The sequence below is a fragment of the Camponotus vicinus genome, unplaced genomic scaffold (genome assembly GCF_025532165.1).
Source record: "Camponotus vicinus isolate PSW18456_S1 unplaced genomic scaffold, iyCamVici1.0 SCAF_11, whole genome shotgun sequence".
Taxonomy (NCBI): Eukaryota; Metazoa; Arthropoda; class Insecta; order Hymenoptera; family Formicidae; genus Camponotus; species Camponotus vicinus.
In genome coordinates this window covers 14,915,115-14,939,190 of record NW_028141947.1, presented here as the reverse complement: position 1 = coordinate 14,939,190, position 24,076 = coordinate 14,915,115, and the positions used below count along the sequence as shown (strand labels likewise).

Sequence of the window (24,076 nt, the reverse complement as noted above, 5' to 3'; positions counted from 1 at the left end):
TACTATTATTTGGATTACCTCATCTTTTTTGAAAATTTACGTTCTATGCGCGAGAATCGCGCGAAAGCTTATGCAGTACACTGTACTTTTGATTGTTATATTTGTTTATTAGATGGAATACGATAAATCTCCTCGCACAACATCCTCACATACAATGGACGTAAATATAAATGGAGCACGAAAAGTTTAAGATTATACTTGATTCTGATGGATGGAATGTGATGATAATTACTTTTCGTATTTTTTTCTTATGACTATGCCAATTTATAATCAGCGATCACATTACGATTAGTCTGACGTGTGCAGATGTACGTGTGCGAAACTACTCTCTAAAAGTGAATCAGTGTATTATCACTGTAATCAGTGCTGTACTTATAACTGCTTGTAATCAGTGAGTATTTACTGTTTTTCAGTGATAATACACTGATTCACGCTAGTGAAAGTAGTATATATACAAGCAGTTATAAGTACAGCACTGATTACAGTGATAATACACTGATTCACTTTTAAAGAGTAAGAAATAAAAACAGACAAAATATTTTAAACCTTAATTTACAGCTTCCAAGTACGATCGTATATACGTTACAACGTATTATACGTGTCACTACTAGTCCTATATAGCGATAAACATAATATCAGTTTTTGAATATTTTACCCCATAAATAAACTACACTTTACACTTGTGAGACAAATTATGATTACCTTATTCATATATGGAAATATTTGTGAGACGAAAAACCAGTTTTGTACAAATTTAATAATCTACAATTGTTTACTTATTATATGTTCCTCACTTGTTCGTTTCTTGCAATCTCAATTAATCTTCAAGCTCCTTCTTTCGCGTGCGTGCGATTAAGCAAATAGTCGAGATCATGAGAGATACGATCCAGCATACCGCTGGTCGTGCTGTCGCAGTTACCGGTCACTACGATCTCTGGAGTTTTCTCTTCACCGTCGGGCTGTTTACGTTCACTCGTATTGGCGATGTCCGGGATGGCGCTCACCACATGTTCTCGATTCTTCAGCTCCGTGTTCGTCCGTGATGACAATTCGACATCGCTCTTCACAGCCAACGTGACATCCGGCAAGGCACCCAATCGTGACTCCACATCGGCGCTACAGAGAACCTTGGCCGAAGGGCATTCAGGGGACACGCTCGCCACCGGCAGAAAAATCTTACCATCGCCACGATATTCATTACGAAAGCTGCAACAATCGTTGACGCCACCGTATGTCACCACATCGTTGACGCGAGAACCACGTGCAGAAAAGTTTGGATCGACAAACACGGTCGGCGGTTCCTGGTATTTGCGCGGACTTGTACTGTAATTCTCCAGATCGATGTCGTCCGAATGGTCCACTCGGATTTCTGGCAGGAATCTGCCGGTCACGGGAACGGGGACGGATTTGGTATATCCGGATGATGATTCCGAACTCATAAACTCGCGCATATCTATGCTACCCGCGGCGACTCCTCGCACCTCTCGGTACGATAACTCGCCAATGATTGAAGAGGATGCTGGAGGAATCGCTGAATCATTCTCCACTTCTGCGTCAGCTTTTGAACACACTAATGGACATAATGTGACAAAAGTATTAATATTTTCGTAATTCATACTTTTTAAATATTTTGTCAGAAAATTCCCTCATTTCTAATGTCGTAATACATATCGAGCATCTCAAATAAATAAATTTATATCATGATACCTTTGATGGGCTCTGACGTCTGTTCCTCGTCCACATTGCGTTTCCATCTAATTCTTCGCAACATTGGCCCAATGATAGCGATCTCACCGTTAATGATGTATACAATTATTATTTTGAAACCCTATGCAACAATATTAGTCAATAATTTCAACATATCTACTATTTGAAAGTACAATTATCGCGAGTTGTAAAACTTACCAGAGCAAAAGATAAGGATGCGAATACATAGTGGAAAATTACGGACGACGAATTTATGTAAAAAATAGAGGATGCTTCCATGGCAATAATACCGCATATAACGATGGCCGCACGATGTAATATTCGTATTCTATAATAAGAAAAATCAGTAGTTTTTGTCTCATACAACTTTTGTTACAAATTTTACGGAAAATTCTGTATACATACCTCGCTTCTATAGCCTCTCTTTTCATCACGTTCTCCTCCACTAATGTGTGAACTTTGTGAAGCACCCCCATGTACAGTAGCATGAATATTAAAAACATCATCGTGGCGCAGCTAACAAATATGTTGTAGACGCCACTGCCATATATGAGCCACCAGGATTCGTGTCGCCATCCAGTACTTTTATTTGTTAGTTCGGTCGCGAATACAGCCAAGATTGGGACACCTAAGATAGACGTGTACAAATATAAATGATGTCTGGAAAAATATTTTTGTGAAATTATTATTAACTTATCTATTTAAATATACGTACCGGTTATCACGGCGATTACTGTTGGTTGAAGATGTTGACTCGGTCGAATCTGTGTGAGTTCAGCATATACTATTAGAGCTTCGGAAATTGGTGCGGACATGCCTACGAGGAGAAATGCTTCTAATCCGATCGCTACGAGTGAATAAAATGACTGAAATACATAAGAAAGCATTAATGAAAATGTCCAAGTTTGAAATCGATCAAATTTGTAAGGTCTTTAAATGTGTGAAATTATATCCAGAACGAAGTGTCTATATTAAGTTAATTTACAGAAACTAACACAAGTTTTGATATAATTTGTATAAGGATCACTTCATCATATTTAATATAGGCTTTGCAAATTACTTTAACAAGGGTATAATTACTTCTGGGAGATTAGTGTAGATAGCATAAATGAAGATTGCCATCGCGCCCATTAACGCACTGCAGCATTGAAGTTTTAAAAAATTCAGCCAGCTCTTGTGCTTCCACCAAAAGGTACCTAGTATCAGAGCAGATAGCAAGCACTGAACAAGACAACTGCTGCATCCGAATATTATAATGAACGTGGTCTGCTCCGTTTTCGCCAATACTACCTATAACATTCGAAAAATTAATAATAAACAATGGCAAAATATTATTTTTATTTACTATAAAAAACTTTATGCAATATCTATTTTTTTTAAATGAAGATTTATATAAGATGGTTTGGAAATAAGTTCTTTAATTTAGGAATTTAATGATATGTATATGTGTTAAAAGTGATGAAATAATATGAAATTTCTTTAAATTGAAGTCATACTTTTACCGCACGAGTCGTTAAGAAAACAGCGATGGTACCCGTAGTAGGGCACAGGCAATGCGTTGTTACATCGCCGGATATTGTATTTGCTATGCAAGTATTGAGATCCCACGATCCTGCGTTATCCATCAGGCCACATGATGTGTTCCAGGAACCCGTTTGATTTTGTAAATGTCGAATTTGCAGATCAACCCAGATCTTGTTATGTTTGTCGGCACCGAAGGAGGGAACTGCGACGGTGATCACTCGAGAGTTTATTCGAAATTCCAAATCTGTGCCATCGCTATGATGATAAAATCGTGTTCCGTATTTTATGTATTTTAATAATTTGAAGAAATTAATTTTATAGTTACGAAAATTTAATTTGATTTTAATTTTTATTTATTTAAGTTACCTATTTATTTGGTTTAAATAAATTTTTCATAAAATTTATCTATAAAAAAGATTTACAAAAAAGTGGATTGGATTATTTTCGCAAATGAACCGTTCGATTTTTTGCAAATAAATCAACTTACTCAAGCTCTTTAACGTACGCTCTTGGTATAAAATGTGACATATTTTTGTACATAATAATGATTCCAGTAAATGTGTTGTTAGACTTTATGTTGCGTTGTTTTTTCGTCCATAATCGTATAATTATTTTGTCTTCATACCAATCAGGATATCTAACATGAATAAGAGATTATTTTTGAGATGAAAATAAAAAAGTTGTAAATATGTATGATTTTAAATATAGACAAAATATAGACAAAAGAATCTATCAGAAGAAAAATAATATAAAATAGATATGATCTAAAAATATAATTACACATAATCGGTCAAAGGTATCTGAAGAGAATGCGTAATACTATCCCCGTTGTGAGATTGCAGTTGTTGAATATCCACAACCATGGATGATAGGGGTAAATGTTTGCTTACGCTTTTCAATTGTTCGGACCAATGAATTAAATTGCGTTGCGTAAGCTGAAGCAGCACCGATAGCTTCTGAGAATAAACATGAAATTCCGTAACTTAATTTAATCAAGTTTGCAACAGATTGGAGAGAGGAAAATAATTCTGAATATGAAGTAGTTTTGAATAACAATATTTTTCGTACGAATTCTGAGTGATAACTGTTTTTTTTTTTTAAGAAAATTGTATCAAGATAAACTTTATACAGCCAGTAAAACAACTTTCGTCCGAGAAAAAATGTTATTAAAATCTGTTATTCGAAACTATTCCTTGCTTTGACATTATAATTCGGTCGTCTTTACCTCTTGACTTAAAATCGAATTCTCGTAACTCAATATATGATTTATTATATGAGTTAAAGCTTCTGCGGAGATATATGCATCCGATAGATCGATACTGTGCTGATACCGTTCGATTTCAGCCAACATACTCATTATGCGATCGCCTTCACCAGGATAGAGTGTCAATGTACGCTTTCGCAAGATCTTCCAAAAAGCGAGGATCGTGTCTGAGCTCGAGGTACTTTGATAACCCAACATCAGACTTTGAAACTATAAATTAGATTGATTTTATATAATATTGGATATGCCGCCTGCTTTATATTTTATTACGACATTGAAAAAGATCTGGATCAGATCGAAATGTTGCGTTTGTCTATGTTTAAAAAGAAATTTAAATTTTTCTTTAGAATTTGTGCAAATATCTCGCGATCATTGTCCTGCTGCGATTATTAATTTTTATCTTTTTGTATTTGCATATTATATTAAATTCATATACGTATCAACACTCATGTTTGGTTTTTTTATTTTTAATAATTGATATTGTATCATTAATCCTTAATTTAAAATTAAATAAACATTAAATTTAAAAAAAGCTAACATTTTTGACTAATTTTGTATACTTTATTTTATATTAAACCATAAACAATGCTATTTTTAAACCTAAAAATAGTACATATAAAAAATAAATATTGAAATATAAATTTAATGTAAAATATAAATGAGATATAAAAGAATATTAGTGTCTCTTAATTTTTACATTTTGACCAATATCACATTTAAGTCAATAAATTATTGTAATTCTTCGCAAATTCTAAATTGATAATAGAGTGTTACAAAAATCAAAATACTTACGTTATTATAAGGTAAAAGCAACGGCTCATACAAGCAAGATGAAAAATCCGGTATTTGCCATTCAGGTGTGGTAGCGTCTTTCATCGAGCATAGCCTGGATACTCGTCGGCCTACAAAATATCGAGGACATTCCAACAGGGCCTCCGATCCCGGTGCAGTGACCGGCCATTGCAAACCCCAGGATTCTCCGTTGAGGCATATCGGTATTAATGTTCGATTCATGACTTCGACTCGGACGGACATGGATTTATGTGCTACGTTGCAGGTGTAGATTGCGGATTTCTGGAACATCAAACGATTGCTTTGAAATGAAACGACGTTTAAAAGTATATATCGATTAATTTTCTTTAATGTATGTTAATTCCATCATGTAAATAATAGAAAAGAGATTTCTACGAGTCACCGAAGCTTTAAAGAGAATTAAGAGGATTTAATAGTCAAAATTCTTTTATGTGACTAACATTTTTCATATAAATAGTATTTATATTATAATTTAAAAAACTGCTAATTTAATAAAACAAATCTACCTTATTGAATATTATTTTCAAATGTTATTAAATTAAAATATTTATAATTTTTTATTAAATATGTTTCTAAAATAAAAAAAAATTTAAAAATCTTATGAGTTATATGAAGTTTCTCTACCTGAATATTAGTGATCTTTAAAATGCTACCCGCTGGATATAGATCCTCCCAAACTGCTTGACCGGGCTCCAATTTTAACAAAGCGCGATTCTTAGTCCAACCGAATCCGATGCCGATGTTACGCATGTTGGGAGTCATACATGTCAGTTGTATATTGCTACCCTATGCGAATAATCGTCTGTATAATATACGTCTTCTTCGAAATTTTAATTTTCCATGCATTTTGGCAGAGGCACAAATCAGCTTACTTTTTCTATAGTGACGCTCATCGGTACCACCTTCACTTCCGGCTCGTCTCTGACTTCGACGTAGGTACTTTTGCATTGCTGTACACTCCAATCCATCACTTGACATGTGTATTGACCAGAATCAAGCAAAGTCGCCTTCTCGATTCTCAACATCGATACGTACATATCCGATCCGTCATTCGGCAAATCGCTAATCTTTATTTCTCTAAAACGTCAAAGTTATTCGAATATATGAGTCGAAAAAATCTAGCCAACAAGAGAATGAATATGTATTTTATTATGTATTCTAAATACCTGGTAGCTTTGCTTGTGTTTACCAACATGCTATCTTTGTACCAAGTGAATTTTATACTTCCTTGAGCTACACACCAGAAGACAATTTCCTCTCCCAAATGAATGAGATTATAATCGTTCATGTTAATGTTCATATTAATTTTCAGACTCTAAAAAGCAACAATTTTCAAATAATTTTTAATTATGCAATAATTAATCGCATCCACGAACATATTGATTATTGTGTATAAACTAAAATTTATAATTATAATCTTCTTTTTTAGAAAAGTTAGAAAAAGATGCAGGGAATGACTTTTAAATTTCATGTAACTTTATCTACTAATCACATAACATTTATATAAACATGCTTTTATTCTGATATCATGATAATAATGAGATATCGCGTACAATGTTACTCATGCATTTATATATACCTGTAATTTAAGTGCAGGCTTTTGTTGAAATGTAAAGTGCGTGGATTCTAATGAGATTTCACTGAGACGTCGACGTTGTACGAGTCGATTGAGTGATTCGCGAATTTTATCCCCATCGTCGGAATTTCCGAAAAAATGAAAAGTAACTTCGGCCGTGGGTCTGTTGAGTAACACATAATAAAATAATCATTTTTTAGCGAATTTTCTAGTACAAAGTACAATTATATTTTTAAATGTCTCAGAATAAGATTTTAATTGACTACAAGTGTAATAATTAATTTCAAAGAATCATGTATCAAAACCATTTGGAACGTAGTTCGTTTTATCTGCATATGACTGTACTTTTTTATCCTTGAATGTGTACCTACTCACGTCACGTTCAGAATTTTTAATTCCTCCATGAAAGTGATATTGGAGTTCCTCAAGTATTTTGCAAGCTACGAGAAAAAGTTCGAATAAATTAAATGAAATTATCGATTACAAAGTAGAAAATGATACGATAGAATAAGATGTAAAGGAAGAATACAAGGGAAGAAAGAAAATAAGAGACCTTCTTATTTTTAGTTAATATATCATATAATTTTATTATCAAAGAGATGGTATTCTTTTATTCGATAATGTTTCGATTGTCAATTTTTAACCATACACATATTTGATTAATACATCATATAATTTTATTATCAAAAAGATGGTATACTTTTATTCGACAACGCTTTGTCAATTTTTAACCATACACAACAAAGATTAATTTGTCTCGCGACAAACTATTACACTGAACTGTACATTGAAAAATATACATATTACATACATTAATCAATATTTCTTATCCAGCAACTAATCGAATGATCGATTCCGAAAGAAGCATCACCCATTTGGTGACAAGATCATAATACTTGTTTTAACAATAAATATCTGCTCTTTTCAACTGTCTTACATTTTTCGCTCTCAAGTAGAAACAGATGATTGAACGTCGGAGGAAAAAGAAAGAAAAAAGACGATTGAAAGGAAACGCTTTCAAAATAGACAGAAGAGAACAGACATAATAGCGAGATAGATTCAATATGTCGCTGTTTGCAATATATAATGTCCATTATCAGCAGCCTCGTTAGTGAGACACGTAGGACACATTGCATGCCGAAACAAAGCTCTTCCTCCTTTGTCTTCTGATGCAGATCTCCCCAATATGGAGACCGTTCTTCGGTAGTATTAAAGACCGCACGTAATTCGGTCTTTAATTTTTTTTTCAATTTTTTCAAGATTGAGTCTTCGAGTTTCACTTTGGTAACTTTAACAGGAAAAATGGATCGTCCTTGGTTACTAGGACGCACGATAGATCCGTGCCTCCTGGACACAAATGGGCTTGTATCACTTCCTTGGACACGCTCATCACCTCGATTCCCATTTCCCGGCAATAAGCCTTGAGAAGTGTCATTTGAAGATGAATAGCTGCGTCCATTTCGATATTGAAAGGCACGAGACAAACGCTTCCCCGGTTATTGCATCCTCTGGAAGCCAGCTCGCGCAGGGTCGGCAACATACCGCACGTGATAGTGCGTCCGTAGCGTGATTCCTCGTATGACGATTTTCCGCTGTAAGTCATTCTCAATCAATTATCTGCGCGTTATATTGTTACATAAGCCGACGTGACAATGTAAAGCGATGCTTGGAATTTCGCGTATCGCTATGACGTAGCGAATATTAATTTACGTGCTTATACATCGAGGAGGCGTAACATTCTAGCATTTTTTTATATTTTTTAATTGCCTCGGATAATAATTTCTACAATGTTACAATTCTATATACTAAAAAGTGCGAAAAATGCTACAATTTTGTTTGCAAGTCTGATTATTTTTAAGATATAAAAATTTTTATCGAAGATATCGAAGAGATATAAAGATATGGAAGAAATATAGAAGATACTGTTATAAATGCAAGCTAAGCTTTCGATTGCGCAATATGAAACTTCAATTTGTTGAGAGATAAGTTAAAAGTCATTTGTTAATGGCGTGACCAAGCATTTCTTTATCTTTGTTATCGAGAGAGAACTATGACTATCGCGCAACCCGTCGTCCGCGTGCGCGTTTCGAGGGTGTTGCTTGAGAGCCACGTGAAAATCCTCGATAGCTACCTGTCAGCCATCGTGGTCTGTGCGTGATAGGATTGTGGTTCCTGGCAGCGAGTCATATCGGTCAGTAACTCCTTTTTTTGCTTGTTTGATGGTTTAATCCTCAATATGCCTCTTTTACACACTTCACTGAACGTAGGAATCTTCAGAGTCTTGTTGTCGACCGTTGAACGAATTATTTTCAACGCTGTTGAAAATACGACTTTATAGCTTTATCTTCTCCACTGAATCACTGGCGACTTTCTCCGCTTTCACTCGATTTTATATTCTGATGCAAACTCGTGTAATATCTTTTCAAGCAGAAGATCAACGTACTTCTTTCAGAAGGTTCTGACGGCGATATGACCTCACAGTCTGGCGCGCGCACCTTTTATAGTAACCGCTCCCCTACCACTTGTCGCCCACTCCTTTACCAGATTACTACGGATATTCCGAATACACTGTTGCTGGGGTATATCCAGTATGTTCAGTACCGATCAAAATTATTGCAGTACTTATAGAAATAGTCGTTACTTTAATGAACAAAAATGTATATAAATGTTACCAATTCATGTTTTATTATTGTTATCTTATGTTTTAAAATATTGTAAAAATTATAAGAAATAATAACAGAAATATTAAATTTTTGATTTAAAAAAAATAGCTTTTCTGGTCATCATCGGATATTAATCCTTATTGTGAGATGAGCTTGGTAGAAATATTCGAAAAATGAGACCTACTTATCAAAAAACAAAAACAACTGTGGAAATGTTTACAAACATGCTGGAATCAATAACAATTTAAAAAAAAAACTATTGTCTAGAATGTCAAGAATATATGTGGCAATATTGAAAATAAAGAGAGATTATTTTGAAAAATAAAAAATTTAATATTTCTGTTATTATTTGTTACAATTTTTAATTCTCTCGGTATTAAAGTAACAGTCATAAAATATAAAATCTTTGACCGATACTGTACCTTAACAAAGCTTGTTATTCGTAAATACCCGGCGCGAACATTACTCGAGGGAAACCCGAGGAAAAAGATTACTCAAATGAGAGAAATATATTAACTGAATTCTGTACTGAGTTTTCCAGAGAGAGTAGAATGATGATTTTTTTTTCGAATATAGATTTCCCGAAAACTTGGTATTTTATCTAAAAAACAAAAACAAAGAAGAATCAGTAAACAATTTAAAATTAAAGTTAAAAAACATAATTAATATCTTTATGAAATTGACCAATTGAATAGATTGTACGTCCTATATGAAAATCGTGTCAGAAAAAGGTACATATATGTTACAAATATTATATTACTAGACAATAAAGTTGAATATCTAAATCGATATCTGATTGTCGAGAGAAAACGAAATAATTTTATCTCATAAAGAATTTCGAGATAAAAAGTAACAATGATAAATTTAGTTGATATGAAACTGACTCGTGGAGAGAGCTGTATGATTCACTTTAACGCCACTAAAGTATTATACAAGTCGCACGCTGATCGATAAACAACTATAAGCTTTTGCATATTTTTTAAGCGATTCAGCGAAACATCAGTTAAAGTATAAGGTCAAGGTGAAAAAAGGAGAAAAATATAAATTTCTTTATCGTTGTATATCTTTATCTGTATTATAATTAATTACTTTTTAATTATATGTATATATTAAAGAAAGGAGACATGAAAGAATCTTGAATAAGCAAGTTATCTTTGCATTTCAATTTCAACTTGCCACTTTTTACAATACATGTTATACGAGTATTATCTTAATTTTTTCGGAATTTTGTGATATTAATATATATTAACTAATAAATAAATAAAATCAGAATTTAACAAACATCTTTATTATTTAAAAATTCTTCAGAATTAATGAATTTGTGTCTTATTTCATGATTTTAATTCTCGATATTTATGGTGCAAAATACTCTTGTTAATTCCAATGATTCAACGAATAATAAATATGTATTAATAGAGATTTCTTTGAAGTGTTGATAAAATAATTATGTTTAAACGATAGATTTAAATAATCTCATAGATCATTTATCAAATTTCCTCAGCGGGAAGAAAATTTTATTGGAATTTACCGATAATCAGGAAAAAACATAATTACTTACAATTAATAGCAGTGTAAACAAATTTCCATTGACGGCAAGAAATATTCACAGATTGAGATCACACGTTATATCAATATGTATGATTATATCTAACGATCTCATATCCAATTTTTTCGATTTACGAATATTATCCATAGATTATGATGATATTGTGTTTCTTAACAAAGTTCATTGACAATTGGAACATTCATTACAAGAACCAAAATCTGAAAAAAAAAATAAATACAATTTTTATTATATATTTAAAATCTAATCACTCTTAATTCTTTGATTTCATATTTAAGAAAAAGACATGAAGAATATATTAGTAATACATATTAGTAATGCAGATTTTTGTTTTTATTCTAAAAATGGATTGTATAAACATATGCAAAGTCCTATATATGTCATATTTTCTAAAAAATAAAATTCCTTTTTAAGATAGAATTTTTGAAAAAAATATAATAAAGTTAAAATAAAATTAGAAAATCATTTATAAGTATAAGAAATTTTTTTTTTCCAAATATTCTTCACTAATCTGATTCTTACTTTATAAAAAGAATAATTTGATAAAACTTTGAGAAACTATCTTGTATATTAAAAAAACAAATTGTAAAAAAAACAAAACATAAAGATTCTTTCTTGCAAATTGCGTCATACATGTGCCTGGTATCATGTCTTGTTTCATCATCCACAAGCACTTGACTAGGAACAACCACGTTGATCGACCGTCGCGACTATGTGGGTCAATAAACTTCATTTTGGCAGACGAATTGTAACCTGCGACCAATACTTGATTGATTATACATATATCTCGGGTTACAATGATATATATACCCTATGAAAGATGATGCAAGTCACAGAGGCTTTATTCCGTGTTTTATCAACTGCGCAATTTCTGTGATAACGGAAAAACTTATAAAACCCTCTTCGGGAAATATGAATTCAGTAGAGGATCTCCCGATAAAAGTATCACACGGCATTTATTAATTCTATTTCTACGCATACTTTCACTTTTGTCTAAAAATTAGTAGTATAATCAAAATATAAAATAATTAGATATACATAGAATAAAATATAAAATTGTTTAAATTCGTATGATAATTATTTGTACAATAAAATAATTTTTAGAATCTGCTTCCTCGTAGTAATATTATAAGAATAATATAAATATGGCATATATCATATTTTTTAAGTAATTAAAAATATCGATATTTTAAGTAATTAAAAAAGAAAAAATATAAAAAATATTATTACAATATGATATTAATATATTATATGATATTGATAGAGGGATAATATCAAATGTTAAATAGAGCTCTATTTATAGTGCATAACAATTCCGAACGAACGATTATATGAATCCCATATATTCTATTTCGGTATATAAATCGCAGAAATTTAAGGCTTACAATAACTATTAATTAAAGCTTGTCTTCGTACTCATATTTGTTACATAAATCCTCTTTGTAATGAATATAATGAGTCCAATTTGGTAACAATGTTACTTAAAAGTATGCATATTGCGCAACGAATGTGCTTCTTTGGATGATAAAACAAGAGAAATTACGTCAGTTGGAAGAGAGCAATTAATTTGAAAAAAAAAAAAATAAAAACGGATTAAAATCTCAAAAAATAAATAAGTCGAGATAAATTGAAGAAGTTTATTCCTGTAAAGTTAAATGATTTAAAGTATCGTTTTAATTTATTTATAAAGATATAATTAATTTAAAATATCGCTAGTGCTTTTAATAAGTATAAATTTATTAAAAGCACTATAGTATAATGGAAAAGGATAAAAAAATTGTTCAAGAATTTTCTCAACCTGTTTTATGACTAAAAATATTATAAGCGTCATAAAAAGAGAGAGAAGTAAAAATATTTTTAAAAAAAGTTTCAACTTATAATTTAAAAAGCTTTTTATGGATGAATTTTTATAAAATTGTGTTTCTAATTCCTAGTTTCTGTTCGGTCAAGACACACGTAGAGTCACCACGCAGATGTTCTTTCATATCTGTCAACACAGTACAGGGGATATTTTGTAAGAGAGGATTGTTGGGGAAATCCCAATGCACCCAGTACACAAACTGTCATCTTCGAAGTCTTTTTACATTAAGTCGATCCTCCATAAAAGCTAAAAATAGTTAAATATATCACACAGCCGTTGAGATAATCGACCGTTCAAAATCAATTTATTAATTAATTCGTTGCAACGAATGATAAAAAATGTATCGATGATTATCAACAAGATGGTCAAGTTACAAGCATGATGTGTTTTAAATATATTCTGTTAAATTACATAAAATAATATTTTTAATTTTTTAAAATTGAAAATCAGATATTATCTCGAAATAAAATATGTAATTAGATCATCTAATTATGAGTCTGCAATAGTTTTTTTATAATATACTTACGAATGCCCTTTGCATTAATATAAATAATTAATATTTCTCCAGGGAAATAATTGCAACCCGACTGATATTCTTATTGAAATTAAACGAAATAAACGTTTAACGTAAAGCATTACAAAAATGCTTTCAATGCCTTATGATAATAAAATATTGAAAAAACATCGAAAAATGGCATATGTTTTTAAAATAATTAAATGCTGAACAAAATATTTTCTACATTTGCGATTCTCAAGACAAATGTGATAAGGTAGTCGATCGATAATCTTATCGTAGATATAAAGAGTAAGACACGAATTTATCATTATTGCGATATTACTTCTTGGGAGATAATTACTTATCGATGTCTTCGTTGGAAAACGGAAATAATCAATAATTATGTCTCTTCTTCTTTAATACACCGCGATAAAATAAATAATAAATTTGATTTTTAAATAAATATATTTTTAGATTTCCTCGCAGCACGTGTGGCTGTGAACGAACTATAATTAACTCTCCTTCCAGATTTCGAGGATGGCGATGCTTGTCAGAAGAATTGTGCGTTCGAAGAAAAATTTTTTCGTACGAAAATTTTCAAAAAGCACAAAGGAGATATGGGACAACTTTCTGCGTAATAGCCACAGAACATTGCTTAGAAAATTCATCGAGGAACATCCTGATGTGGTGAACGCGATCTTAAAAAATACCGAGATTACTCGCGATCATCTGACTCCGGAATTGAAATTATTTCTGTTGACGAAGAATTGTCCCTTATATCACGAGCCTTTCATCGAAAAATGTGAGAATAGCAGATTCGATCCTTCGATCAGAAACGTATTCCAGGATCCGTTTTGGTCTATATATTGGCCCGGAGGTCAAGCACTGACGAGATTCATTCTCGACGAGAGAAAAAAAATTGTAACAATGCGACATACGAGAAAAGATACATTAAGAATTTTGGATTTGGGTGCGGGATGTGGTGCTACGGCAATAGCTACGAAATTAACTTTTGGTACCTGCAAGATTATTGCGAATGATATCAGCAAAAGTTAGTGCGTAATATATAAAAATTATTAATTGATAAGAGCTTGTGAATTTTTTATCAGCTATACTTTGAAAGTTATGAATGTACTTTTTTATTGGGCAAATTATATTTTACATTATATTCAAAGAACGAACAATTAAAACGAAATGCCAGGAACCCAGTATTTTCTTGGCACACTCCTATCGCTCAATTAAAATTATAACGCCCTTGCATGATAACTTAATCGATAATATGGTTACCTAGATACAGACGCGAGGAAAAAGCCACACATGGAGGGGTCTAACGAGATAAATTCGATAATCTGAAAAAATCCCGTTCAGATATTTAAAAATAACGTATGTTGCAATATTTGTGATACTGCAGCAAATATGACGTCGCAATATTTTTCAATGATGTAATGATATTGGTATAAAATATTTTAATTGTTTATTTTGCGATATTTCATGATACTAAATAACTATCGCTTTTAATAATTTTATAAAAAATTTTATAAAAAATAATTAAGAAGATAGAAATTTATAAGAAAGATATAGAAAGATATTTTATAAAAAATATTCGAAAGAGGTTCATCGTAAAAAATTTTATCTACGTTCTCCCGATCACGTTTATGATTAATAATCTATTTTATAAAATTTTATAAAAGATTATTACGACAGGTCGTAGACAGAATAAATATGCGTATCAACGTCGCAGATAATACAATACGACGCACAAGCAATATTGCGTTTGTTCACCATTTCCTCGAAAAACGAAGAGAGAACTTTCGCTCTTCGCGACAGTTTATCGAGCGTAAAAAAGGAAGGGGAAATAACATATGCAGACTATCTCGATTATCATTTGGGCCGAGATCGAGAGAATAAGAAAATGTGGCGAAATCAGTGGCGTAATGTTAAGGGGATTTATTTTATATAGCCCTAAGAGTGTTTGACAATGGATACTGCAAGCGAATCATTTTTGAAGATTCTTATTATTGTTATATATTTTTGCATATATTTACATATATACGTAACGTACATATATAAATATATTCTTATATATAAGTGTATATTTGTTCCATTTTTATTATTTTTATTATATTTAGCTATTATTCTATAAATATATATTTCTACTATATAATGCATTCTTTAAATTTATAGAATATAACTAACAAACTTCAATCGAGTTTCTCATTGTGAGACGACTTTTGACGTCAGAAATTCCTTTCCCAGAAGAGGAAAACACAAAGAGAAAAAGTAGAAAAGATGGAATGTCAAATTCATGCTTCATAGTTATTCATGTATTAATAACATTTCTTATCCTTTATTATTACGAAGATCTCAGAAATTTTTCTCTTTTCTGAAAAGTCTTCGACAGGAATTTTCTCGCAATGGAAGACCCGCTCGAGCCTCATTAGTTACATCATTGAGTCGGAAAATGTCGACAGTCACAGGAAATTAAGAGGAATCTCCGAAAGACTCTCCAGAATACTCGAAAGTCCCTTTGACGTCACTCGTAACTTCATATATGTATTTATCTATCGAGAAACAAATGTGTGTACACGGCAGCAGATTGGCACGACTCCAGGCCACAGGCAGATAAAACCGGATTCCATGAGCATGATTAAGGAAAAAATGTGTTTGAATACATCTATCGTTCTATCATTTGCTTACTCATCGTGCCTACAATTGCACGAGTCGAGCAAAATAATGCTGATATTGAGAGTTTGCATTTCATATTACGCGTGATATGTAGAATTAATGCTCCTTGGAGTATTTCTATCGATCAATGTACATGTCGAAGAATCTTCTTCTTGACGTACATGATATGCGTCTTTCTTTACCAATTGATTGAAGCTTTAATCAGTTATTATAAAAAAGTCATTCATTCTTAATATACAACATTATAATTACATATTGTATGTCAGAGAAACACGTGATAATTCGTATCTTTCAATTTTCTATTATACACTTATTCACCAATAGAATTATTTTCACTCACTTATCAGAGAATTTAAGATTAAAATTAAATTTTTTGTAATTATTCTCTTTTATGATTTGAATTCGAAAAATTAATGATGATAATATCTCTTTTTTCTGCTTGTCTAATTAGATCGATGTTATCTTAGATGGAAAAATGATCTTACTTACGTCTCCGGAAGATTAAGTAGGTCGAGAAATTAAAATACGGTGCACTTAAAAGTCGGGTTTTCCAGGGTTTTACGCGGATATAAGGAGAAAGGGTTTGCCCCTCGTGCGTCAGTGAAAGGTTGTTAATTCCAAGTATTACATTTACGTAGCATCCAATTGACAAGTTATATTCTTTTTAAAAACCTAACAGAAAAAATGAAGAATATTAATTTCTCATATAAGAGATAGATTGCAGAAATAAATAAATATATATAATTTAATAATTAGAGATTTGGCTCAAGTAATCAAAAAATTAAAAGGAAATGGCATAAGAGCCAACGCGCGGTAGTTGGAACGCAGAGAAGCAACAACACTTCTTTCTTTTTTCAATATTAGTTTATTAAAAAACACATTATAATAACAAAAAGCGAACGTTTCGGATCATGTTTTTTAATAAACTAATATTGAAAAAAGAAAGAAGTGTTGTTGCTTCTCTGCGCTCCAACTACCGCGCGTTGGCTCTTATGCCATTTCCTTTTAATTTTTTAAATATATATAAAATTATTAAAGAGCATAATCTGTTTTTGATTCATGTTCTAATTTTATCTTTAATAAACATAATCATATGTTTATTAAAAATAAAAATTAATATAAAAAAATAGAAACTAATATAAATCGCTATAATTTCAATATTGTAAATCATGACAATCTGGAAATTGTGATTTCTAAGAACCCGATCTTTAAAAAAAGAAAAGTTATAAATATAATATCATATCGTTGCACTAATAAAATTTTCTGCTTTTTTGTATAGTAAATTTTGATTTGTTTACATACAGAAAACATTCAACGGAAATGTTACATAACGAACGAACGGACTTCCCAATAGTATTAATTTCTCGCAAACCTTAGAATTCGCGGAATAAGATTATTCAATTAGCATTTAATCTGGCACGCTTTCAGTTCCAATCGATATGGAGGCAAGGACATTTCATTTATGCAAGGATGTATATTTCACTTTCTCTTAATTATTTCTATTGCTATTCAAAAGCGAAGATTATTTCATGATTTGATTCTTGTATGAGATAAATGTATTATTTATCACACATCAGTTTCAGATAATTTTTGAATAATATTATATAATAGTTAATATATATTATAAACACGTATATTTTACTCATATGCTTTGCGTTTACGTAATAGTGTTTGTACATGAAAATTTATGAAATATCCAAGTATTTTCCAAACACAATTCTACAAATTACTTTGAAATTATCGATATTTTAGAAACAGTTTTAATCAAACTGAAACACATCCCACATACATGCACACACCACATTTCTCTTAACAAGAATTTCAATTTTTATATAATAATTTTTGAGCGATAGTTTTTAGAACGATTTTTAAAGACCTTATAATATCAAAACCAAATAGTGAAGTCAATGGCAATGTCAATAATAGATAAAAATGCATGAACGGTGCGACTATTCATGAATACATCTATTAATAGGGTGTATGAGTCAGACTTATATAGAATGCCGTGATACTGCGTGTGCGCGGCACGGTCAGTTACCTGTAAAAGAATCTCGTTCATGTCAAAACGTAGATATCAAGATAATAACAAGATAAAAGTTTGTTTTTAAATAATAATTAAATAATAATATAAAATTGTCCATTCAATTTTTAAATAATTTTACTAGTGCAAGATATTATTGCACATTAATTAAAAAAAAAATATACAGTAAAGATGCAACATTTAAAATAGCAAATGCTACATATTAGAAATATTAAAAATAAAATATATCAACAATGCTTAAATTTTGTTTTTTATTTTATAATTAATATTTTTTATTAAATATAATATTTTAACAAAACACATTTTATAGAAAATAGTACTTTATATCTAATACCGATACGTAAGAAATTATTTTTATTTCGATATTACACATATTTTGAGATATGTGCGTTAATTTCATTCATTGTTAATGATACTAATTGTATAAATTATATAAGATTAACATTTTATATAATTAATTAACATTTTATGATTAATGAGATGTATCTTTTGTTTTAGTCGCCTGTGTAGCTATTGCGATGAATGCAATATTAAATAACGTGAACATTGAGATATCGTGGAAAAACCTGTTGCAAGAATTACCGGAGGATACATACGATGTGATTTTTGTCGGTGACTTGTTATACGATGAAGAGATAGCAAACACTCTAATTGTGTGGTTGGAACACGCGTACATACGAGGTGCGCAAATTTATCTGGGAGATCCGGGAAGACACGGATTAACTGAAGATCTTAGGAAGCGAATGAGATTATTGCGGCGATATTCTTTGCCTGAGAATGTCAGGAAGGAAAATTATGGTTTTGATACGGCCACTGTATGGGAGTTTAATCCGAGTAATTATACATGTAGAATTTAATGTAAAACAAAGAAAAAGAAAGAACATATGTATTAAAAGAGAGGGAAATATGTCAATATAAAAAAATTTAATATTTTTGTTATATTAAAGATTTGATAATTTAAACATTTTATGCATAAAATAGTATTTTATAGTAATAATAAATAAATTATAATAAGGTATGTAATTTCTTAAGGTATGTAAATATAACTTACGTTTGTTTTAAAATATTTAACTTTAGCTTTCAAATGTTAGATAAAAATTTATCGTAAAGAATTATAATGAAGAAATATAATCGTAAACAAATTTGCTAATTTCCAAGTAAATATGTATTTTAACGTATTGCATATTTCTTCTATTGCGAAATAAAAACATTAAGATTAGCTCAAGCTGTATTAGCTGGTTAATCGACTGTTCTTTGGATTTATTTACATAGATTGAATTATAAGAAATGGCATGTTTGTATATGTTCAGAGACGTACGTTTAAGAATTCTTCAGCGCATTGACGTAAATGCACAAAATTTGTTATGACGCACACATGTATATAAATATCGTGTAATTGTATCTAACAGCAGCGATTTGAAATTCATCGCATGTGATGACGAAGATCACATGCGATGTCATGCTTTTGCTTACGTTAAACAGCGGGTATAATTCCACGCGGGGAAATCTTGACGCGATGTTTCCAATGAAATACGTCTGTACGCGCGTGTACATATATATGCTATTTTAATAGCAGGGAATTCTATTTCCTTATGCAATCTGCGTGCATATCTCGTTTTCATACATATTCGTTAAAACATGTGCAGTCATATTCTTATCATAAATATTTATGAAGTGTGTCATTTCTCGCATCGGACGGAATCTGCGTCATTTTAATAAGCTATTGTCGTTGAACACAAATCCGAATATATTTTTATCGAACACTTATATAAAATTAATTTAACGTATTTCTAAGTTATTTACTCACTTGCTTGCTGACGATTGATTCCAAACTTCCATGCTGCGATGTTAGACCCGTGCGGAGAGATGTAACATTCGATAATTTGATTCTGCATTCGTATCTCGATCGATCTATAACATAAAATCCATGCGCTATATAGAATGTTTAAAAAGTTCGCTGTTTTCTTTGATTTATAAATTTTTTCAGCAATACGGAATCTTATTCTTTAATTTTTTTATGTATTTTAATAGCATTTTAATATATTTGAGTGTTTTAGTTACACAAATATTTGATATTGTGGATGTTTTAAAAAAGATTTTCTCTAATAAAGCCTAATTTAATTAAAGTCTATAGTTAAAAAAATTGTAATACTTTGCATGCAAAATACATAAGAAATTGTGACGACAATAATGTGATAAACTATGTATACAAAACATTAAGAAACTCACTGTTGTATATCTTCGTGCCGTCTTTACAAATACACAGTTGCTGATTGTCGAGTGGACATTGCAGTATGCAATTTTCCGAAGCACATTCTGCAAAGAGATAATTAATCAGTTATAAAATTCACGTATAAAATTCTAGAAATTTTTGCGTTTCAACACGTTTCTCTATTCATGTTTTACTCGGCTTTATCATCAATACAATAAACATGAATAATGCGCGCAAGAAAGAGATAAGACAGGTAAAGTTATCTGATCAATATAAAATATTACCAGTGTCTAAAGTATCCAAAAGCCGAGTTTCACAATTATGCCCGACATAACCGACCGGACAATCGCAATGCATTGCTTCTGCCCCAATTTGTCTGTGAAGCGAACAAAAAGTAATGATTATTATTTATTCAAACATTAACATTTATTTTTTATTGCAAAACATGTTTTTATTTATTCCTATAAATTGAATTTTTTTGTTTTATCAACTCGTAAATTAAAAATTTTGATTTCCATGAAAGAAATAGTTCGTATTTATTACTTTTCCAATAATTTGCAACAATACAATGTAAATATATTCAAATGGTATAATGAAATATTTAACACGAATATATTTATATAATTGTACGTATTATAGAAATTTTCATTTAAAAATCAGTTTATATAAATTAACATAAGATGGAAGATAGTGGATAAAAGGTATGTACCTACATAACACGTAATTTATTCCAAAATAAATAAAATTTTCTAAATGTTGATTATTGTGTATTGATATATACATATATATATACCTGCATGTAGCTCCGTTTTGACAAACTGGATTATGTTCATTATTAAAACATAACGGACCTTCGTTGCAGCTTTTTCCGCTGAAACCTTTGAAACAGTCGCACCAGAAAGACCTGTCATAGAAACATAACAATCAAAACAAAAAATCATGCGTCCATAGCGGAGGATGCAAAAAATCATTTAAAAAAACATGAGTACTAAAATAATTTTACGATATAAGAATTATTTTTCATAGATATTCATTTCATTTTCGCAGATCAAGAATTGGCAAAATAACGACTTCGCGAAGCTGTTTCACATATATTAAATGATATTAATACACGAAATAATCCGCATATTAGAATCAATAAAAAACAAAATATTCCATTAAATTTCCATAGATTCATAAAATATTTTCTATAAGTAAAGGTACAACTTAAATAGAAGTATTATATTCACAACTTAAAATTCTCTATCTATTACGATTATTACGGACTATAATTGTGAGGATTTTAACAATTAAATTTCTAGCTTTCTCAGTGCAAGTTCACGCGTCGCACGTATTCGCTTCGTATCTTGGACTTTCTTAATTAATTGAAGGAATTTTCTATTCTGACATTAATTACACTTTCATAGAGTAGTTTGAAAAGTTTCTCTTTAATTTGAACAACGCGGACGTCTTATACTAATTTCGCCGTTATAAGTACTGTAAAAAAAATTTTTAATAGATTAATTTAACATTTTTATAAATCGTCATTACTATTTAAGTATACATATTTTATTTGAAAGACTCATCCTACAGAATTATTTATCTATCACTATATTATACATTATTATATTATTATATTTTTTTACAATTATTTTGTAGAAAAAATTTGTGTTGGTTTTAAATTTATTAAAAATTAATTTAGTTGGCTCATATGCAGATACATTGCATGCACTAGTATCAGAATAATATAGCAGCTTATAAAAATTTAGAAACTTACGTGTAATCCGCGGTGACGAGACAGTTCCCCGCGAAGGAACAGTCACGCACAGTGCAGGATTCAGAATTCGGATGTTCCTCGGTCATTTCGTATGTCACGTTGAATCCATACACGTCAAGCAGATCGTTCAACACTCTGACGTGATTACCCTCAAGTCGATCGAGTTCGAAGTCGACCACCAGAAACGGCCTGAAGGTCCTGAGACGACGGTACTCGAAGACGTTACCTTCTGTCACCTCCTTTATCAAGGTCTCCCCGAAGTTCATGGTCTCGGACTCGTAGTACGCATACTCGGTGAAACGAAGTCCCTTGTAGACGTAGAGCTGCGTCAGGTAGACGACGATGGAGCTATTGGTCGATGGGATGTCGGATACGTCGATCACCCAACGACACTTGATCGGGACCGGAAACGGTCCGGGGAAATTCGGCGTATGTATGACGCCTTTAGGACCCGCCAAATGACCACCGCAAAACGAATCGAAGTTCGTGGTAACACTCGATAGATTGGCGCAGCAGAAATACAGAAGAAGAAAGACGCCAGATACAGTCGACTTCATCGTCGCTTGATGAATCTGTAGCGTGAAAAGTAAAAAATAAAATACATGATAATAATCTCAGATATTTTCTTACAAATGCATTTTTAAAATTGCATCCATGATAAAAAATAAAAGATTAATAATAGTAGGAACGTTACTAGGAAATATAAACGAGGAAATATAAACATTAGGAAATAATAAGTTACGAGGAAATATAAACATTAAGAAGTTACGAGGAAATATAAACATTAAGAAATAATAAAAACATTATGATTAATGTTTTTATTATTTCTTAATGTTTATATTTCTGAAACCATTATCTCAAATCATATATATACCCGATTAATCTAGGTATTATCTTAATTTCGGTCGATAATTAAAGTTCCGGATATTTGAATATAAAATGATAATACATGATATATTTTTTATATACTTGACATGATTTTGAAATCACCAATAGTAGTTCCATATTTAATAACCAGGAATTATCCTTTATTTATGATATGATAAATAAAATAAGATTAATTATTTTTCAATGGAACAGAATAAAAGAAAGAATAGAATAAAATGAACGCAAAAATACTATCCAAACGACCACGATCCATTGATATACTTTAAACGCAATTAATATCAGAAATATTTTATAATAATATAAAATCATATATGCTATTAATTTTTTACGATATAATAAATTTTGCTATCCAAACGACCACGATCCATTGATATACCTTAAACGCAATATAATTGCTCACCTTGCTTCAACTTTACGCTTATTATAATTTTTAGCGATACTCCGAAATAAACGATCGCGAGAGTTGCCTCCGTTGCCTCTCTTCGTTGCCGTTCAATCGGCTACCTTCCTAGTTTCTCTTGGCATCGACGATGCTCCAGCATGACGACGTCGACGTATCCCCACGTACAGGAAGAACCTGGAGATCTCCCGCTTAAGTAGACTTACTCGCGCCAAGTGCAAATCTCCGGGGGCATCCGGTGCATCTGGATCGATCCCATGGTACATCGTCGAGAGAGATTCGCAGGACGATACGCGATTCGCAGCTCGACAATCTCGCCGCGAAGTGGCGATAAAAGATGACCGATGTATGAGTGATCGAGAAGCCTCGATTCGACCTTGCGAGGTCGTACGCACTTGATACTGATCGCTGCTCTCTTACGTGATGCTTATCACGAGATACATAAATATCTGTCGCGCGATCTGCCGGGCTGCTGGGCGTTAGCCTCCTTCCGCGAACCGACGATCTATCTGTCCGCGCACGCACCCCCGAGACGTGCACCCTACGCCGACTAATCCGCGGTGTGTACAATGTATATTACGATGCGCGGTATCACTTCCTGGAAGGGAGAAGGGAAAAGAGGTCAC

General features: G+C 31.5%; 3 protein-coding genes across 8 annotated transcripts; 1 reads left to right on the top strand and 2 right to left on the bottom strand.

Moving 5' to 3' along the window:
- On the bottom strand, window positions 1-24,076 carry LOC145962167 (uncharacterized). Of its 3 annotated transcripts, none has more exons than XM_083083091.1 (22): window positions 23,451-24,076; window positions 22,163-22,734; window positions 21,200-21,310; window positions 20,691-20,782; window positions 20,424-20,510; window positions 20,002-20,105; window positions 7,260-7,324; window positions 6,888-7,047; window positions 6,475-6,623; window positions 6,181-6,385; window positions 5,933-6,094; window positions 5,288-5,569; window positions 4,457-4,705; window positions 4,012-4,187; window positions 3,719-3,868; window positions 3,210-3,486; window positions 2,788-2,997; window positions 2,423-2,573; window positions 2,113-2,335; window positions 1,906-2,035; window positions 1,708-1,828; window positions 1-1,570 (listed from the first exon to the last, which is right to left on the bottom strand). In XM_083083091.1, exons 2-22 carry the CDS (start codon window positions 22,717-22,719, stop codon window positions 825-827), a joined length of 4,407 nt encoding a protein of 1,468 aa, XP_082939217.1. In that variant the 5' UTR covers window positions 22,720-22,734; window positions 23,451-24,076; the 3' UTR covers window positions 1-824. The 3 variants fall into 3 exon arrangements, with proteins under 3 accessions (XP_082939217.1, XP_082939216.1, XP_082939218.1); XM_083083090.1 differs by having other exon boundaries at window positions 3,204-3,486; window positions 23,451-24,075; XM_083083092.1 differs by lacking the exons at window positions 6,888-7,047; window positions 7,260-7,324 and having other exon boundaries at window positions 3,204-3,486; window positions 23,451-24,074.
- On the top strand, window positions 3,674-20,904 carry LOC145962180 (electron transfer flavoprotein beta subunit lysine methyltransferase-like). 4 transcript variants are annotated; one of them, XM_083083136.1, is made up of 4 exons: window positions 3,674-4,673; window positions 5,353-5,613; window positions 13,997-14,519; window positions 18,693-20,904. In XM_083083136.1, the coding sequence occupies exons 2-4, from the start codon at window positions 5,596-5,598 to the stop codon at window positions 19,049-19,051; spliced, it is 900 nt and encodes a 299-aa protein (XP_082939262.1). In that variant the 5' UTR covers window positions 3,674-4,673; window positions 5,353-5,595; the 3' UTR covers window positions 19,052-20,904. The 4 variants fall into 4 exon arrangements, with proteins under 4 accessions (XP_082939262.1, XP_082939261.1, XP_082939264.1 ...); XM_083083135.1 differs by having other exon boundaries at window positions 5,299-5,613; XM_083083138.1 differs by lacking the exon at window positions 3,674-4,673 and having other exon boundaries at window positions 5,386-5,490; window positions 5,553-5,613.
- Window positions 7,439-11,244, bottom strand: LOC145962186 (uncharacterized). The gene is made up of 4 exons (XM_083083149.1): window positions 11,106-11,244; window positions 9,970-10,148; window positions 9,016-9,524; window positions 7,439-8,476 (listed from the first exon to the last, which is right to left on the bottom strand). The coding sequence occupies exons 3-4, from the start codon at window positions 9,069-9,071 to the stop codon at window positions 8,161-8,163; spliced, it is 372 nt and encodes a 123-aa protein (XP_082939275.1). The 5' UTR covers window positions 9,072-9,524; window positions 9,970-10,148; window positions 11,106-11,244; the 3' UTR covers window positions 7,439-8,160.

Coding starts and splice junctions, on each gene's coding strand:
- LOC145962180 (XM_083083136.1), top strand. Junction 14,520..18,692: donor TGCGAATGATATCAGCAAAA/GTTAGTGCGTAA, acceptor CTTTTGTTTTAG/TCGCCTGTGTAGCTATTGCG.
- LOC145962186 (XM_083083149.1), bottom strand. CDS start 9,071: ATGACTCGCTGCCAGGAACCACAATCCTATCACGCACAGACCACGATG. Junction 8,477..9,015: donor CAGACCACGATGGCTGACAG/GTAGCTATCGAG, acceptor AATGACTTACAG/CGGAAAATCGTCATACGAGG.
- LOC145962167 (XM_083083090.1), bottom strand. CDS start 22,719: ATGAAGTCGACTGTATCTGGCGTCTTTCTTCTTCTGTATTTCTGCTGC. Junction 7,048..7,259: donor TTAAAAATTCTGAACGTGAC/GTGAGTAGGTAC, acceptor GTTACTCAACAG/ACCCACGGCCGAAGTTACTT. Junction 2,336..2,422: donor AGTAATCGCCGTGATAACCG/GTACGTATATTT, acceptor CGTCTATCTTAG/GTGTCCCAATCTTGGCTGTA.